The sequence below is a fragment of the Chiloscyllium punctatum genome, chromosome 15 (assembly GCF_047496795.1).
Source record: "Chiloscyllium punctatum isolate Juve2018m chromosome 15, sChiPun1.3, whole genome shotgun sequence".
Taxonomy (NCBI): Eukaryota; Metazoa; Chordata; class Chondrichthyes; order Orectolobiformes; family Hemiscylliidae; genus Chiloscyllium; species Chiloscyllium punctatum.
In genome coordinates, this window is record NC_092753.1 from 3122404 (window position 1) to 3141139 (window position 18736).

Here is an 18736-nt window from a genome sequence, read left to right on the forward strand (position 1 = left end):
AGTGACTTCCCTTTTCACATCAGGAAGATCATATGACTCATTAAAAGAATCTTAGAATAGACACGTATAATATTTCCCAGCTGAACTTCACTCGTAAGGGAGGGACATTACATATATAAATGATCTTTTAGCCAATACTAAATAATAACACTTAAGAATGAAGGCTGTGAAGAACTAAAAAGCTCACATAAAAATTGATTTCCTCTCTTTACAACAACTGAAGTTCAACTTTCAGTTATACTTAGGAGTGATGGCATTCCCACATTGGTAGAATCAAGATAACATGACAAAATGATATCAGTTCTCACAAAACCCAAAGATTCCAGAACTGTCATCAATGTTGACTGAGCTCATGTCACACATACAAGCCCTGAACACACAAAGTGGATTTTCACTAGTGCAAAGATGAAAATTGTTCCTGTTCGCAGATTTTCTTTTTATCCTAGAGTTATAAAAATTGCGTTGTTTAGCCAGATCTTGAAACATCGAGTCAAGCTTAAGGATTACGGTGACCAAGAAGCTCTTGTATTCATTACGATCAACTATTGAATGCGAAGTTTCACAAACTATATATTATTTACCATATGCATATTAAATTGTTAACAACTCAATGCAACTTTGACATGAACCAACGACAACCAATAAGCTGATCAACAAAAACTAATCATCCAAGATGAAATCGAGAATTCAGTGGTCCTTAAAGAAGCTTAGTTATTTTCCCTTTGGACTGACTGCAAGTCCTATTTACACAGATTTTAAAAATTGAAATTTGATTTCTACTTGCAAGCAACCACCAAAAACAATGGAAGGAATTCATTCGCTTCTACAATTGCAACAGCCACATCAAAAAGCCTACTTGTGTTCTCAAATGACAAAATGAGGAAAAGTAAAATATTGGTGTTTTTTGTAGCCTACCAGAAGTCTTGAGTTGTTAATTAAAACTCACATAAATTACTGATCTGTTTAAAGACCATAACCAACTACCAATCTATTTAGCACTGAATAAAAAAAATTGGATAAACAGTTGTTTTTGAGTACCACAAGTGGAATTTACGTATGCAGTTAAACTTAAGTAATTAGCCCTTTTAGGATTTCACATTTTGCCCCAAATTTTCAATGCAACTTCAGAGGAGAGATTTATTCACTTTTGCAAAATCTGATGTCTGAACTATCTGCAAATATTTTCCAAAAGAAAATAATATCACCACCTGTATAATGTGAAAGAAAATTCCTTTGCAAATTGACTAAATCTATGTTCAGACCAAACATAATACTTCATATATTGAAGAGTTAAAAATAATGCTTAACCTTGTAAGAAAGAATCAAAAATTATACAATGTTTGACTCACTGAAACAAAGGTATGTGGAGGCCAGCACATTTTTAAAGTTCAAGGCTACATTACAAAAAAAATGGTCTTGTGCAAATACAGCTCTAAACAATAAGTTAACGATGCATAAAATCTGTCCAGACCAAGGCCAGCTCTTTTTACATCATTGGACAAGTTTGTGAAGTTGTTATTACTTTGCTGCAAGCACTCAATTTAAAACCATCTTGGAAGTGCTTCAAAATTTATCTGAACATGTTGTCTGAGACAACTACAGAATAAGACAAGATGTGAAGTATATAGAAAGAACTATAATTTTAAATATTATGTTGTTCCTCAATTCAATTTGTTGTTTATGCTTCAGTGATACAGCAGATAAAGCACCCAAAGTTGATGATATTTGCTAATCAACCTTCAGAGATGCTGCTTGTGGAAGTAGTTCCAAACATTACCACATTTTTTATCTTGAGTGGTAGGTCCTAATTCTCAGACTGCATCCCCCTAGCTCTCCATGCAGCATGGAAACAGACCCTTTGATCCAAATCGCCCATGCCGACTAGTTTGGGAAACTGAACTAGTCCCATTTGGCCCATGTCCCTCTAAACATTTTCTATTCATGCATCTGTCCAAAGGTTTTTCAAAAGTTGTAACTGTATCTGCATATAAGCTTGCTCTAGAGAATGATTCCTCATATAAACCACCCTTGTCAAAAAGTTGTTCCTTAGCTTCCTATTAAATTTTTCTCCTCTCAGCATAAAATTATGCCATCCAGTTCTGAACAATCCCACCCTCTGATAAAGAACTTTGCTATTCACCTTATTGATGCCCCACATTTTATAAACCTCCATAAAATCATCCCTCAATCCCCTACACTCCAGTAAACAAAGTCCCAGCCTATCCAATTTTTTAAAATCTACCTTCTTTTCTCCTGTTAATATTTAGAGGACTTTGTACATACCTCCCCTTTCTAATTCCTAAAGAAAACAGTGCTATTTTCTCCTTATAACTCCTGAAGTCCAGGTATCATTTTTGCAATCTATGTTGCACTCCCTCCAAGACTGATATGCCCTTCCTCAGGTGTGGTGACCGGATCTGCTCTCAGCTCGAGATGGGGTCTAACCAAAGTTTTGCATAACTTCCGCATCCCTCTATGCCAGTCCTCTAGATCTCAAGACTAGCATTCATTACACACCTCCGGAACAGGTGGGACTTGAACCTAGGCCTCCTGGTTCTGATGTAGGGACACTGACTGCAAAATAAAAGCACCCAAGCCTTTCTAGCTTGAAAAGGTTTGTTACCAGCAACATCTAGGCAAGTGCCAGGGTAGTGCTGTTAGCTCTGTAGTTTGCTTTGAAACAATGTGATTCATTATCAAAGATTGTGAATCAAAAATGTATTGTAATAATAGAATTGGTTCAGTTTCAACAGCTCAACCACCAGGACCAACTTTTGCAGGAAATCTTAAACCAAATCCCTTTCTTGAGAAAGATTTGAACTTTTTGAACAGTCAGAAACGTACAGCACAGAAACAGGCCCTTCGGTCCAACTCGATCCTATACCAACCAGATATCCTAAATTAATCTAGTTCCGTTTGCCAGCATTGGCTAATATCTCTCCAAACCTTTCCTATTCATACACCCATCCAGATGCCTTTTAAATGTTGCAATTTTACCAGTCTCCACCACTTCCTCTGGCAGCTCATTCCATACACACACACACCACCTTCTGTGTCAAAAAATTGCCCCTTGGGTCTCAAGTCTTTCCCTTCTCACCCGAAACCTATGCCTTCTAGTTCAGGACTCCCCCACCCCAGGGAAAAGACTTTGTCTATTTACTCTATCCATACCCTTCCTGACTTTATGAACCTCTGTAAGGTCACCCCTCAGCCTCCGACGCTGGGGAAAATAGCCCCAGCCTATTCAACCTCTCACTATAGCTCAAATCCTCCAACCCTGGCAGCATCCTTGTAAATCTTTTCTGAACCTTTTCAAGATTCACAACATTCTTCCGATAGGAGACTGACCAGTATTACACACTATATTCCAAAAGTGGCTTAACCAATGTCCTGTACAGCCACATAACCTCCCAGTTCCTATACTTGATGCTCTGACTAAAAAAGGCAAGCATACAAAATGCCTTCTTCACAATCCTATCTATCTGCAACTCCACTTTCAAGAAATTACTGAATCTGCATTCCAAGGTTCCTTTATTCAGCAGCACTCCCCAAAACCTTATCATTAAGTGTATTAGTCCTGCCCTGATTGCCTTTTCAAAATGCAGCACCTCACATTTATCTAAACTCCATCTGCCACTCCTTGGCCCATTAGCCCAGTTGATCAAGATCCCACTGTAGTCTGAGGTAACTTTCACTGTCCACTAGATTGTCAATTTTGGTGCCATCTGCAAGCTTACTGACTACGTTCACATCCAAATCATTTATGTAAATGACAAAACGCAGTGGACCCAGCACCAATTCTTGTGACACACCACTGGTCACAGGCTCCAGTCTGAAAAGCAACCCTCCACCACCACCCTCTGTCTTCTACCTTCAAGCTGGTAATGAGTCACTTGAGCATTGCAAAGCAAAACACTAAACAACATTTTGCTAAATCTTCATTTAGACCATCATATCTGTTTACTTGTTTTCTCATCAATATTTCTCTGCAAGACAGGAGTCTCAATTTATTATATTGAGAATATTGATAGAATAGATTTTATATTAAATGTTAGTCAAATTAATTTAATTGATTCCTAATTGTTTTCTACGAGGAGTTCCTGCTGTACCCTAGTCAGAAGGAACGCCTAGTTCTTTATCAATGTGCTCTAAATTTTGAAATAGGTCTATTCAGCCAGAGTTTAAAAATGAAATACTTAATTGATATTTATAAAATTTGCTGCAAACTATCATAGGGTACAGTAGAATGTGATAAACATACAACGTAGAAATAATTTTATTACAGCTAATAAGCACTACTTGAGATTTACAAAGTGCACTTTTCTCCAAGAGATCATTTTTGCTTAATAGTCTTTCATTGCCAACTCCCCTTGAAAACACCTGCCTATTTTTAGAAGCTGATTCCATGTAAACAGACAGTACAAATTGGCATTCTAGTAAATCTGAAGTACTGTTTGAGAGATAGTAGCAAAAAGCTGCACACACCTTTGCCACACAATATAATGATTCTATACGATAATCAGGACTGGCCTTGCTGGTTACTCTGTTCTAAATTACAAAATTATTTTTCAGATTAAGCAGTATTGGTATGTTGAGATAAATTTCAGCAGACAAGCAATGCCACAAGAAATTGTTTTCCTAAGGCTTAAAATATAAAGCCCTGATCCATCATCCCAATGACAAAATGTAACACCATCACTGCATCAGTTTCAATACAACACTGAGTGGACATTCCAGTGATGGAAACCATTGCATCAACCAGTCTTAAAAAGGTCCAGATTTTAGCTACATTCAACCAAGCATGGCATCAAGAAGCCCTAGCAAGACTGGAGTCAATGATTATCAGAAGACAAACTCTCTGCTGGTCGATCATATCTGCCACATTGGAAGATGGTTGTGGTTGTTGGGGGTCAGTCATCTCAGCTCCAGAATATCTCTGCAGGAGTTCTCAGGATGGTGTCTTAGGTCCAACCATCTTCAGCTGCTTCAATGACTTTCCACACCCCATGAGGTCAGAAATGGGGAATGCTTGCCAATGACTGCACAAATGTTCAGCACTATTCACAACCTAAGATATCAAAACCAATCCATACTCAAATGCAACAAGATCCAGACAATATCCAGGCTTAGGCTGACAATGGGGCAAATAACATCTATGCCACACAAATGCCAGACTGTGACCACCACCAGCAAGGGACCGCACCATCACCCCATGACAAACAATGAGACCCTCACTAACAACATCCTTGGGGTTACCATTTACCAGAAATGGAACTGGACTTGCCACAAACAGTGGCAACAAAAGCAGGTCAGAGGCAAAGTATACTGCATCAGGTGCGAGCATAAGAGGTAGAGTTAGTAAGTTTGCAGATGACACCAAAATTGGAGGTGTAGTAGACAGCAAAGAGGGTTACTTCAGATTATAGCAGGATCTTGACCAGAGGGGCTAATGGGCTGGGAAGTGGCAGATGAAGTTTAATTCAGATAAATGCCAGGTGCTGCATTTTGGGAAAGCAAATCTTAGCAGGACTTATATACTTAATGGTAAGGTCCTCGGGAGTGTTGCTGAACACAGAGCCCTTGGAGTGCAAGTTCATAGCTCCTTGAAAGTGGAGTCGCAGGTAGATAGGATAGCGAAGGAGACATTTGATATGCTTTCCTTTATTGGTCAGAGTATTGAGTACAGGAGTCAGGAGGTCATGTTGCGGCTGTACAGGACATTGGTTAGGCCACTGTTGGAATATTGCATGCACTTCTGGTCTCCTTCCTATTGGAAAGATGTTGTGAAACTTGAAAGGGTTCAGAAAAGGTTTACAAGGATGTTGCCAGGGTTGGAGGATTTGAACTATAGGGAGAGGCTGAACAGGCTGGGACTGTTTTCCCTGGAGCGTCGGAGGCTGAGGGGTGACCTTATAGAGATTTACAAAATTATGAGGGGTATGGATAGGGTAAACAGGCAAAGTCTTTTCCCTGGGGTCTAGAACTAGACGGCATAGGTATAGGGTGAGAGGGGAAAGATATAAAAGAGACCTAAGGGGCAACTTTTTCACGCAGAGGGTGGTACGCGTATGGAATGAGCTGTCAGAGGAAGTGGTGGAGGCTGGTACAATTGCAGCATTTAAGAGGCATTTGGATGGGTATATGAATAGGAAGGGTTTGGAGGGATATGGGCCAGGTGCTGACAGGTGGGACTAGATTGGATTGGGATATCTGGTCGGCACGAACAGGTTGTACCAAAGGGTCTGTTTCCATGCTGTACATCTCTATGACTATCTCTTAATTCCCCAAAGCCTGTTCACCACCTATAAGGCACAAGTCAGGAATGTGACGGAATACTTTCCAGAAAGCAGTCCGTAAGCATCCACTCCCTCCACCAGCAATGCTCAGCAGCAGTATGTATGGTCTCCAAGATGAACTACAGAAATTCACCGAAGATTCTTAGACAGCACCTTCTAAAGCAATGACCACTTCTAACTAGAAGGATAAGGCAGCAGATGTATGGGAATACCATCTACAAGCTCCCCTCAAAGTTACTCAACATCCTGATTTGCAAATATATTACTTTCCCTTCACTGTCACTGGATCAAAATCCTGGAATTCTCTAACACCATTGTGGGTCAACACACAACACTTGAACTGCCATGGTTCTAGAAGGCAGCTCATTACCACCTTCTCAGGGGCAACTAAGGATGGGCAATAAATGCTGGCCAGTCAGCAACACCCATATCCCACGAACAAATAAAAAAATTTCGAGATGGCATCTCAAAAAGTTGTATTATTAATAGCTATAATAGCACCAAATTCTCATGATACATAACATTTTGAAATTTCATTAAACCAAACTTCCATTACAGACATTTTCCATGTAGTTGTGAATTCCCAAATCCAAATACTCCAGGCTGCATAATGAGGAAGATGAAGATTTCCTTACACCTGATATCATCTAAGTTAAAAATCACAACACCAGGTGACAGTCCAACAGATTTAATTGGAAGTACTAAATTTTGAAGCACTGCTCCTTTCAAATAAACCTGTTAGACTATAACCTGGTATTGAGAGATTTTCAACTTTGTCCACCCCAGTCCAACACCGACGTCTCCACATATCATGTGGTCTCAGTTCCTTTGAACTGCTGAGGTGTTAAAACTGCCACCTACAAGGAACACTGGATGGTGTTAGTTATTACTGGTCTTTGCCTGAAAAAAAACATAGGCTTCAGGATTAACGAGTGGAACCCTGTGATAACAGAAATACCATTGAAACAGACATGAATGATCGTTGAATTAGCTAAAAGACATTCACAACCTTCAGGCCACCATGCAGGTGCTACGCATAATGCGTTGATCTAAGAACAACCTTGATCTGTCGAAAACAACAGGACTCAAGTTTACGATTTAATAAGTGATGGAAGAAAAGTTGGAGATGATTGTATGCCAATGTAAAATAGAGATAACAATGTAGCAAGTCACAGCCAAAGATGCAACACAAATCCAGTCCAATAGAGAGCATGACAGCAGAAGGGAACAAATTATTGCAAAGTCGACAACAAAAGTAGTCTTAGTATTACTGATTTCTAATCCTTTGAAACACAAAGCATTAAATCTAAAGAATAAAACTGCATTTGAATCTGAGACAAAGATTAGAGTAGCCAACACTGCAGATTTCAGGTGCCGGAAGGAGATAACGTAGTTAAACTAGTTGAAACTAAACTTTCACTTCAGTTACTCATTTTGCATACTGAAAAAGAAAATTAGATTACAATTCCCACTGAGTACTTTGTGCAGGTTTTTGTTATAAGCCATAGTTTAAAAGTACAGTTCAGATTGCGGTTAACTTCACACCGATGACTGGTTTAATACTTTTCTCCTCATTTTTATGCCAGGGTAAGTAATAACATTTATTTTAAACTATTCCTTAAAATAATTACAACTTAATTTGAACAAAACTTTTTCTATATTATTTCAGTATGCAGCTGTATAACTTACCAGAATTTAAACATTCTTTCACCAGTCTTCAGTTGTGCATTATGCGCATTTCCAAACAATTAATCATCAGTGTTGAAAGAAAAAGTCTTTCATAGAATGTAACAAGATTGAAATCAAATCTGCCACTGTATTTTATGTCATGTAATAAGTTTTTTTTTCCTCCTGAATGCTTACCAAATTGCTGTCTTTGATAAATACACAGTTACTTAGACTGGTCAAGATTAGTAAATACTGACTGGTTTTACAACTTATTCTATGTTTCAAGGTATTATTAGAAAACTGTTGCAAATTACTTGCAGGAAATGGATCGGAAAAAAAACTTGCCTGAAGAGGCTATATTAGTTAAGTCTTGGTGAAAGAGTGAGGTTCCAAGTTAACTTAGCAAAGGAGTTCAAGAGTTTAGGTCCTAAATAGCTAAAGGCATGACTGTCAACAGGTGAGTAAAGGAATAGAGGATGCACACCTGCCAAAGGTGAGGAGAGAGTTATTTCAGGATTCTAATGGTCCAAAAGAGATGAAGGTTGAGGATCTTAAGTACAACGTGCAGATCCTACATAACTGTCAAGCAGTGCCAGTGGGCAAGGAGTTTAATAGCAGTAACACAGCTCCTGGTTTAGGAAGAGGGTGAAAGCAGTCTTTAAATAATTTCATCATGTTTCTGAGTATTACTACCAAGTAACTAAAATGGACATCTCAATTTAGTCTTTTATTGAACTAGCAGAGTGCCACAGAGGTGAGTTCTGGTTCCTCTTTTGTTTGTCGTTTAGATAAATAATCTGGATGAGACTAAGTAGGCATGGTTAATAAGTTTGCGGACTACACCAAAACTTGGCAGCAAAGCAGACAGTGAAGTAGGTTTTCTATTATAAAGGGATCTTGATCAACTGCGTCAACGGACTAAAAATGGCAGATGGAATTCAATCTGGATAAATGCAAGATATTGCATTTTGGTTCAACAAGGGCTGATACAATTAATGGTAGCGCCTTGATAGTGTTGTAGAACAGAGGGACCTAGCAGTTCAGATACATATTTTCTTGAAGTTTGCATCACATATGGACAGGGTGGTTAAAAAGGAGTTTGGCATGCTTGCCTTCATTACTCAGTTGGGAAGTCGCGTTGAGGTTGTACAGAACATTGATAAGGCCTCTTCTGAAGTACAGTGTCAAGTTCTGGTCACCTTAGTGTAGGTACGATACTAAGTTGGAGAAGGTTCAGAAGAGATTCATCAGGATGTTGCCAGGTATGGAAGTTTTGAGTTATAAAGAAAGGCTAGACAGGCTAGGACATCTTTCCACCGGAGCTTAGGAGGTTGAGGTTATAGAGGTGTATAAAATAATGAGGTGTACAGATATGCGTTAATGGTCGTTGACTTTTCCCTAGGACGAGGGATTTCAAGACGAGATGCACATTTTTAAGGTGAGAGGAGAAAGATTTAAAAAAAGACAAGGGTGGTTTGCATGTAGAATGAACTTTGAGGAAGTGGTGGATGTGAGTACAATTACATCGTTTAAAAGACATTTGGATAACACTTGGATAGGAAAGGTTTGGGGAGATATGGGCCAAATGCAGCCAGGTGGGACTAGTTTTGTCTAGAATTATATTCGGTATGGACTGGATTTTGTGCTATATGACCCTGAATTTATAACTGGAAACATGAATAAAGCCATACAATGAAAGCATGCAGCTTAAAAGCATATTGAAGATTACCTTTCCCTAGTTTCACGTTAGATTTGCTAAAACCACAGTACACAATTGTAATTTTATATCTATGTATCAGGTCTATTGTCTCTAAATAAAGTAGAAGATTGATCTTGCAAGAAGGACAGAGAGCCAACAGTAGTTTTAAAATCTATATTTGAAAGCAATCATCTAAAGTAGTCAGAAAAAACATTTAACTATGATAACTAGTGTTAGAAGATATAAATAGCACTGTTATAATAAGAAACTACGCTTTAGTGACATTTCTTTGGCATCTTAATTAAACAGAACTATGCTCGCTTAAATTACTAATTGAAATCTTCTAATCCAACAGTATCAAGACAATGTAGTATTAGTTAAGGAACAAACTTAATTAAATTCCTTCCAAATAATTTTGGATAGGATACTGGTCAACAGCCCTTATATGGCTGAGAGCTCGTTCAACTTAGTTCTTTAGTGGTTGCACGATACCTAAAAGAGCTCTCACTGTTGAAAAGCCCTTGCTTACAATGCGCGATAGTACAGCATACAAATAACCTCATCACAATTCAAAGAAATCGGCAACCAAAAGTTGACAAAGCACTGGGACACACCCAAGTCTAGAATTTACTTGCTATTATAGTGAAGTTATTAAACATTTTGTTCTAATTAACTTCAAAAGTTATGAATCTCTTTTCTGCTATGTGTCTTAACTAAATGACCAGTCTACAAGAAAGATTTACAAGGACCAGCTCACAAATACAGCCTTAATAGACCAATGTGCAGTTAGGATTGGACATGCTCCTTCACACACACTTTAATAGAGAGTTTGGGGCAAGCTATTCTATCAAGAGCACATCTCAAATTAAAACCAGTCCTGCGCTAACGAGGTGAGTCATGCACAATTCTCATTATTAGTTGTGGGATAATGAGCAAGGACAGCAATTTTGTTGGACTGTATTATTTTATAAATTAATTGAGATCAGGCACAGAACAGAGTTCAAATCTTGAAACTACATGGTGCATGGCTTAGCAAACTCAACAACTGATGATGCTTGAAGAAACTTTAAAACGATGGAAGATTTGCATATTCTTCACGTCAATGAAAAAAAAAAGTGAATTGCCGATACTTTTCTACAAATTGTTTAAACAGCAGATTACAATTCAGAATTAGTTGAGAAATGACATATCAAGTCCCATTTTAAACATCAACTTACTGGTTGAAGAACTGCCTCATCTTCAGACATGGGCTCATCTGCCATTTGTTGACCATCCTGCTGTCGAATTTAAAAAAGAAAGCAATTATAATAGATGGTCAACTTTTCTCTGAAAACACTAGCTGCAATTAAGTTTTTAAATTAGACTAACAAGAATTTATCAACAGCTTGTCCTTTTGATCTTTTTGCTGGAGATAATATTTGGAAAGGAAAACAGACTAAATGAAGAATTTTACTTAGAGATGAGACTCCTCTATTTAACCACAACAGTATAACTTCCATAGCAATTTTGTTAGAACAAAAAAGTGCTAAGGTCCTTCGCAAGGAACATTTTGACAACTGATTCACATTGAAACTATAAATCAAATAACTAGAGATGGAGGACAAGGACTTTTTTGCATTCGAAAGTAAATAAGCCATTGTGTTGCACATGTGCATATAATCTATGCCAGTCTCATCTTAAAAGCTACTGAAGGAAGTTTAGGACATGACTCAGAAGATGTTACAACTTCAATTCTAACCCAGACAAATTCCTTCCATTTACAGCTTCACAGTCGACAGAGGCCAAGAGGAGTGATCTTTACATTAGACATGTATAACTCCATTCACCAAAATTCCCAGTCCTAAACTGATCAAAACATTTCCATTTCGCAAGATAGATCTTGACCGACAAACCAACACAAATTCCAAAGGGTATGGAGTAATTGTATGGTCATTAGGCTTGCTCAATAAATTTATTCTAAGCAAGCCCTAGCCAATACCCACCCAGTATTCCTTAAAGTCAAAACACATTGGCATCATGGCTGTTAATTCTGAAATGAAATGTAGTCACAACTGTACCTTTTTTGGCTATAAAGTGCTTAGAGATGTTGTATATGTTTAGTATGGCTGTGAAAGATATTATAAATAGTTTTCAAATATTTGCATGAAGGCTAAAGTAACACATAGGCCAATGAACTTTTAATGACATTAAAATCTGCCTTATAATAGTTTTAAAATCATCAATACCAGATTTATGAGCACCTACTTTCATCTAACATTATATATAGTAACTTCATCTGGATACAAGATTTTGAAGAACATGCCTATTTTGTAGCATTGTGTACTCTTCCCTTCTAAAGATGTTAAGTCATGTTATTTGTTTATAATGATTCAGTGAAATTTACCTATTACACATCGCATCACCCAACCACAACTGAAACCTTGGTAATCAAAAGGGAATAGTGTCATGAAAAGAAACAGCGGATAAAATTTCCATAAAAAGTCCAATTGCTAAACTGAAGGACAACTACTTTGCCCCTTGGATAGTGGTTCAAATCATTTATGGTTAAGTTAGCCTCCTGCTGAGCCAGTCTACCAATCAATATAACTCTCACTATCCAGCTTTTAAAGTTTATGCCTGGACCTTAATGCTGGAAACTCAATCACAAAGGGCAGGGGGAGAAGGAAAAACAATATTAATCAAATAAACTCTGACCACAAGGTACTTTAAATATATAAAATGGCTGTAGCATAAACATCTATTCCAGCTGAACCCACCCTGAATTTGAAGAATTTGTAAAAAAACAAATCAGTATAGGCCAACTGCTTAATACAAAGACACTCACTACAAATGAAAATTGTTTTACTTTCTTCCTTATAAATTAAAGAGCAATACGAAAACAGAATATTGAAGTTGCTGATCCAGATAAAGACAATCAATGGTTGGATTGGGCTTATCAGATAGGAAGGAGAAAATAATTCATTTGCATTAGCCCAGGGCCGAAGTGTAGGACCTCTCTCAAGGTAATTAGAAATCATTCTAATCAAATGCCAAATGAAACAAATTTACTATATCCAATGTTCTGAAGTACAGGCCTAGTCGTATGACCACGATATTCTTCTCCAGACAGTAGAGAAGGTGCCAGTACAGATCCACTTGTGACAGATTCAAGAAAAATGTTGAGAATAATTTAGCACTATCAAGCCATCGTTTTATTCAATGATCCCTAAATTTATGCTTGAAAAAGACTTATTTTGGGATAAGCATGATACTGGAAAGACTGCATTCATTATCAGATCTTAATTAAATTGAATTTCAGAGCCAATCATAAATAGAATTATATTAAATGCATCGCAAAAAAATACAATTCATTCAGCCCAACCATTCCTTGTTATGCTCCAACTACAGACTTACCTTAAATGAGCTTAAATCTGGGCTATTCCCCATACCAGCTCCCTGCAATGTTTGCTCCTTCCCACAAGTGGGAATATTATCTATAGTACTCTATCAAAAGCTTTCATGAGTTAAGAAGACAGCCATTTGCTCACCCATTATCCTTCTCTTTTCAGAAAGATTATTCTAGTTGTCCAACTTGCCATTACGGAATTCAAGTTCCCTGCAGGATGCTGGTCTAGTTCTATAAGTAGTAGACATCGACATCAATAGTTTTTGCATAATCAAACAGCTGAAACTTTCAGCTCATGAACCTGGATTGCTAAATTCAAGCCCGAGTCCCAGAGGTAGTATATAATGCTGTTCCCCTTTGCTAAATTATGGAAATATGTATTCAGCTAAGAATAATGGACAGAAAAGGTAATGTGATTGAAGTTTTTTCCCATTACTGCAGGAAAGCAATCTATATTAAATCTGTCTGCTCCAGAGGCTGCAACACCTCCCCTTCACAGTTAATTGCAACTTTGGGGCAGTGAGATCTCCTGTTAAAAGTGAAACTATATAACTGCACCAGAACTAACTTCAGTAGGAATATAACCTCACCTTTACAAGTCGAGGCATAGAATTTAAGGGCAGGGAGGTTACACTGGACCTGCATAAAATGTTGGTTACTCCACAACTTCAGTAGTGTTGGCAGATCTGGAATTCACCTTATAGGAGAAGTGTGATAACACTGCAAAGGATGTAGAGATTTACCAGAATGTTGCCTGGACTGGAGTCTTTCAGTTGCGGAGAGAGATGGGGCAGACTGGGGTTTCTTTTCATTGAGCAGAGAGGATTGAGAGAGAAATTGATTAAAATGTTTAAAATTAATTAAGGGGCATATCGGTAGAAATTTCTCCCCTTGATGAAGGGGTCACTCACCAGGGTGCACAGATTTAGAGGAGATGTGAGAAAAATGTTTTTCCACCCAGAGGGCGATAGAGGCAGAATCTCTCAACATTAAATTAGATATGCACTTGTAAGAGGTATACAAGGCTATAGGGCAAGTACTGGAAAATGGGGTTAGGATAATTATATGACTGTTTTTGACGGACATAGATACAGTGGGCCGAAGAATTTTTATGATGGAGATCTCTGACTCCATAACAATAGGGAAATAATCTTAAAATAAGAGTCAGGCCATTTAGGAAAGAAACTGGAAGACACTTTTTCCCTCCATAGAGGTATTGGAAATCTGCACATGCTTCTCAGAAAATGCATCCAATACTGAATCATTCAATTTTTATGACAAAAACTGATTTTTGATTGGAATTAAATGGAGGGGGGGGGTTAATGGAGAGTTGACATACACATCATTCACAATCCAACTAGCAGAATATGCTTGAGGGGCTACATTGATGGGATATGGGTGTCACTTGTTGGGCCAGCCTCTGAGAACCACTATAATCCAATTGATTAAAGTAGACTGACAATGCCATGAAGGAGGGAGTGAGGACTTTGACCCAGTGACACCAAAGGAGTGGCAGTAATTTCCAAATCAGGGTGTGCATGGCTTAGAAGGGAAAATGTAGGTGACAGGGTTCCCATGTATCCATGTAATATTAAAGAGTTAATGTGCTCTGCTGATCTGCAGGAAATTGGATGTTCCAAGGCTAGGGTGGGATGACTATCTTACAGATAGATTGCAAGAAATTACTTTATCATTTCCTATTGTTCAGAGCCATTTACATGGCCATTCAAAAGCCTATTTACATTTTCATCCCCTATTTAAAAATCAATAAGAACATTACAGCTGGAACTTGGCTACCCCCATAATTTAAAAAAAATTCACACCAGATCTGGCCATTAAAGGGATGATTTGCATTACATTACTCCTGGAGGTGAGGTGGTCACTGCATTGGGTCTGGAGTGGTATTGGGGGTTGTCACGTGAGCATTACTGACTATTATGTATAGATTTTATAAAAAGGAAGAACTGTTTCCTTTGTTCAGAGAGCACTTCCCTGTACAAGCTTCGTAACCATGACAAAGAGTTTTCAGGGTTTCCCCAAAGCTTGTATTGTGCTTCATAAAATTTTGCTTGCTCACAGAAGTTGATGTGTTGCAGTTGCATCAAGTGCATAAGAATCTCAGAAAAAAAGAACTCAACATCTGCTGATGATACACAAGGATGGTTCCAGTCAAGAAGGCTTTGACCTGGATGGTGTCAAGCTTAGAGTATTGTTGGAGCTGCACCCTTCCAGTCAAGCAAGAAATATTTCATCACACTCCTTGCTGGTGCCTTGGGAATAGGCTTTGGAGAGTCAGGTGATAAGTTTCAGCACAGGTTTCCTAGGCTATAACTTTTATTTATATAGTTGGTCCACAGTAACTTCTGGTCAATATAACCTCCAGAATGTTGGCTGTAGGAGACTGGGTGATGGTAGTAAACAGTGTCAGGATGCAATGGGCAGTTTCTCTTTGTATAAAGTCATTGCCTGTCACTTGTGAAGTTCAAATATTACTTGCCACTTGTCAGCCCAAACCTGGACATTATTCAGATCTTACTGTATTTGGTCATGGATTGATTAAGCAGCTGAAGATGTTTGGACCTGGAACTCCTGGTTAGTTGAGTCATTGACCTTCAGCCCCAGTGAAATATGTTGCAGTAAAATGAAAAAGCAATGAACATGGGGCTGAATTTGTCAGAAACACTTTTACAACCAACAGCATTTTTTTATTTGGGGTTGTAAAAGACTGGAGTCAGGTTCCTCCTCCACAATGGGACTATTCACTTCACATTCCCCTCATTTCATCGCAGTGCAGAGGAATGTCCGAGCAAAAGCCAAGTAACTCTCCAGAGAAAAGGAGAAAACAAGATGAACCATGCATCTGTTTGGTTAAGATATGACACAGGCCTGCTCACAATCACTGCTAGCAGCTGGGTGAAGGGCGTCACTGCTCAACATATGCACATGGAGAGAACAAGGGATTAGTAGAAAGGTGGGGATGTCTTTTTGAAATTTACCTGACTAGCCATTATAACATTGGCTAAAAGAACTTTGTTCACACCGCACTGGTGAGAGTGACTAATGGATCAGACAGATTTGGAGAAACCCTCATATCACGTTTAAAATAATTCAATATTTGGAACTCAAACAACAACAACTCTTAAGCAACAAGTGAGCCTGCAGCACTAAACCCTCAACCAAAGACAACTCGGGACAAACCCATGAGTCAAGGAAATTCAATGGGTGGGAGAAATGGAAAGTTTCCAGTTGTTAATTCTTCATGATAACGATTCTAAAAGATCATTTCCACAATAGAGCATACGAATGAAAGGTACAGAAAGACACTCTCCAATTAACCAAGGATAAGTCAGGTCAGCACCAAGAATGGACAATGCACTCTTGCAGTAGTCATATTTCTGTTTGACTTTAGTTAATATTGTTCTGACATTCTAAGGGGAAGAGGAATGAACAAATGATTTTTAGTGCTCCAAAGGGATGTCATCTTGGTTTATCCACTGAACTAAAACAATCTTAACCAAAATCATGCATAACATTTCCTGTCATTATCACTGTTGTAAAATTCTTTAGCTGCTCTTCAGGTTCTTAACTGAAAAAGATTCTTTAATAAATATCGCCATTCTGTTGTTCAGTTCAATTTGCAAGACCTCAATTGATTCCAAATATAATTCAAGCTAGAGTATCCATGACAATGACTTCAGCCCTTGCAGCTGAGACCATGATATCCAAGGTCACTTTTCTTAGCTTCCCACTGTTCATTTAAATGCTGCCACTTGGTATTATTAACCACAAACATGCGGTCAGTTCCCATCGTCAATACCTAGCTCTACAGTTCAAATTCTGACAAAAATCCTTCACTGCTCATCTGATCAGTCTAAACACAATGTGCAGCTATGATCCCCTCCCCCCACCCCCGCTCAGTTGAAGCAAAATGCTCAGAGACACAGTATAGTTTTGCCTCCATTTTTATTCCGGGCCCTAGAGGGAGAGAGAACGATTGCCCATGTGCACAGGGACAAGAGCAGTTTCGCAATGAACTAAATAATAAGCGGGTGGCACAGTGGTCAGCACTGCTGCTGCCTCACAGTGCCAGACACACAGGTTCAATTCCCACCTCAGGCAACAGTGTGGAGTTTGCACATTCTCCCCGTGTCTGCATGGGTTTCGTCTGGGTGCTCTGGTTTCCTCCCATAGTCCAAAAATGTACAGGTTAGGTGAATTGGCCATGCTAAATTGCCCGTAGTGTTAGGTGAAGGGGTTAACGCAAGGGAATGGGTCTGGGTGGGTTGCTCTTCGGAGGGTCGGTGTGGACCTGCCGGGCCGAAGGGCCTGTTTTCACACTAAGTAATCTAAATCTAATAATTTTACAGGGAGGAGCATCCAGATAAGGCAACATACTTATTAATTGGGTGACTGTTACAATCGGGAGGGAGAAATGGTCAATAGGATGGTAAGCACTAAATAAGAAAGACTTGTGAAATCTCAAAGAGGGATTGGATGGTCTTTGAGTAGGAAAACTGTTCATTTTCTCAGAATTCAAAAGGAGAAAGGGCATGATAACATTGGAGTAGAGGAGCACATCTACAGGGAAATCGAAGATATGCAAGAACTACAGAGGGGAAAAGTTGGGGAGGAATTTCAAAAGAGCATTCAGGAGAAACTCATTGAATGCACTGTAGTATATTCGCAATCCAATTAGGAGGCGGCATTGCTGGATATGGTGCTCGGGAATGAGAGGGACTAATTGTATGGGGAGGGATACTTGGGTAAGAATGATCATAATGTTTCGATTAGCAAGGGAGACAAGGAAGACAAACCTAAAAGTAGACTTCTAAATTGGAATATAGCTACCTTCAGTGGGAGGACCACGTACCATCTACGGTCAAATAGAACCCTTAGAGGAATCAAAAATTGTAAAGGAAGAAGAGGGGATCTTTAAGGAGAGGTGTATCAGCTGCTGGCTAGGTACATCCCAACAAGAGGGAAAAGTTGGTGAATTAAAGCGATGGATCTTTACATGACTAAAGATAGAAAATATGAAGAAACAACAAGGGCAAACAATGCCTCTCAGTTTACTCCTTCAAGTGATTACTTATGGCAAATTGAAGTAGTGAAAAGGAAAATGAGACTAGGAAAGATAGAATTTAAAAAGTGGCATACTGCATTAGACAAATTGAAGAATCATCTGTCAGTCGGAGTAACAGCAAGGGACAGGTGAAATAGGCATGAATATCACAAAGACTGACCACACACTGCATCGCCTGGTTCGAATGGCATGCTAATTGGTACAGACTTTGAACAGATCTAGTAACTCATGACTGGATGAAACACTGTGGGCTAACAGCACAAATGTATTCCAACAAATATCTGCAATCTTGTGACCTGGAATATCCTCCAATCAACTATTACCACCAAGCCAGAGGACTAACCCTTGTTCAATGGAGAATGCAGGAGGGAACACCAGCAGCATAAGGCATACCTAAAAGCTATCAAACAGGACTATTTGCTTGCCAAATAGAAGCAGCAACTGATAGACCTAAGCTATCGCATAACCAATAATCAAATCTGAGTTCTGCAGATCTGCCATATCCAGTCGCAAATGGTGGTGGACAACTAAACAACTGACTGGAAGTGGTGTCGCCCAGATATCCTTGTCCTCAATGATGGAAGAGACCAACACCAAAGGTGCAA

The 18736-nt window shown here is 38.8% G+C and overlaps 1 protein-coding gene across 7 annotated transcripts in view; it reads right to left on the minus strand.

Annotated features, from left to right (window-relative positions):
* Positions 1-18736, minus strand: part of LOC140485987 (ribosomal protein S6 kinase alpha-3) — a 117823-nt gene that overhangs the window by 91393 nt on the left and 7694 nt on the right. For 6 of the 7 annotated variants that reach the window (XM_072584483.1, XM_072584479.1, XM_072584482.1 and 3 more), the window contains one exon: positions 10881-10940. In XM_072584483.1, the coding sequence (XP_072440584.1) occupies positions 10881-10925 (45 nt within the window). In that variant the 5' untranslated portion in view covers positions 10926-10940. Of the gene's footprint in view, positions 1-10880; positions 10941-18736 lie in introns of those variants that run through there. The other variant, XM_072584478.1, reaches the window with a different exon arrangement.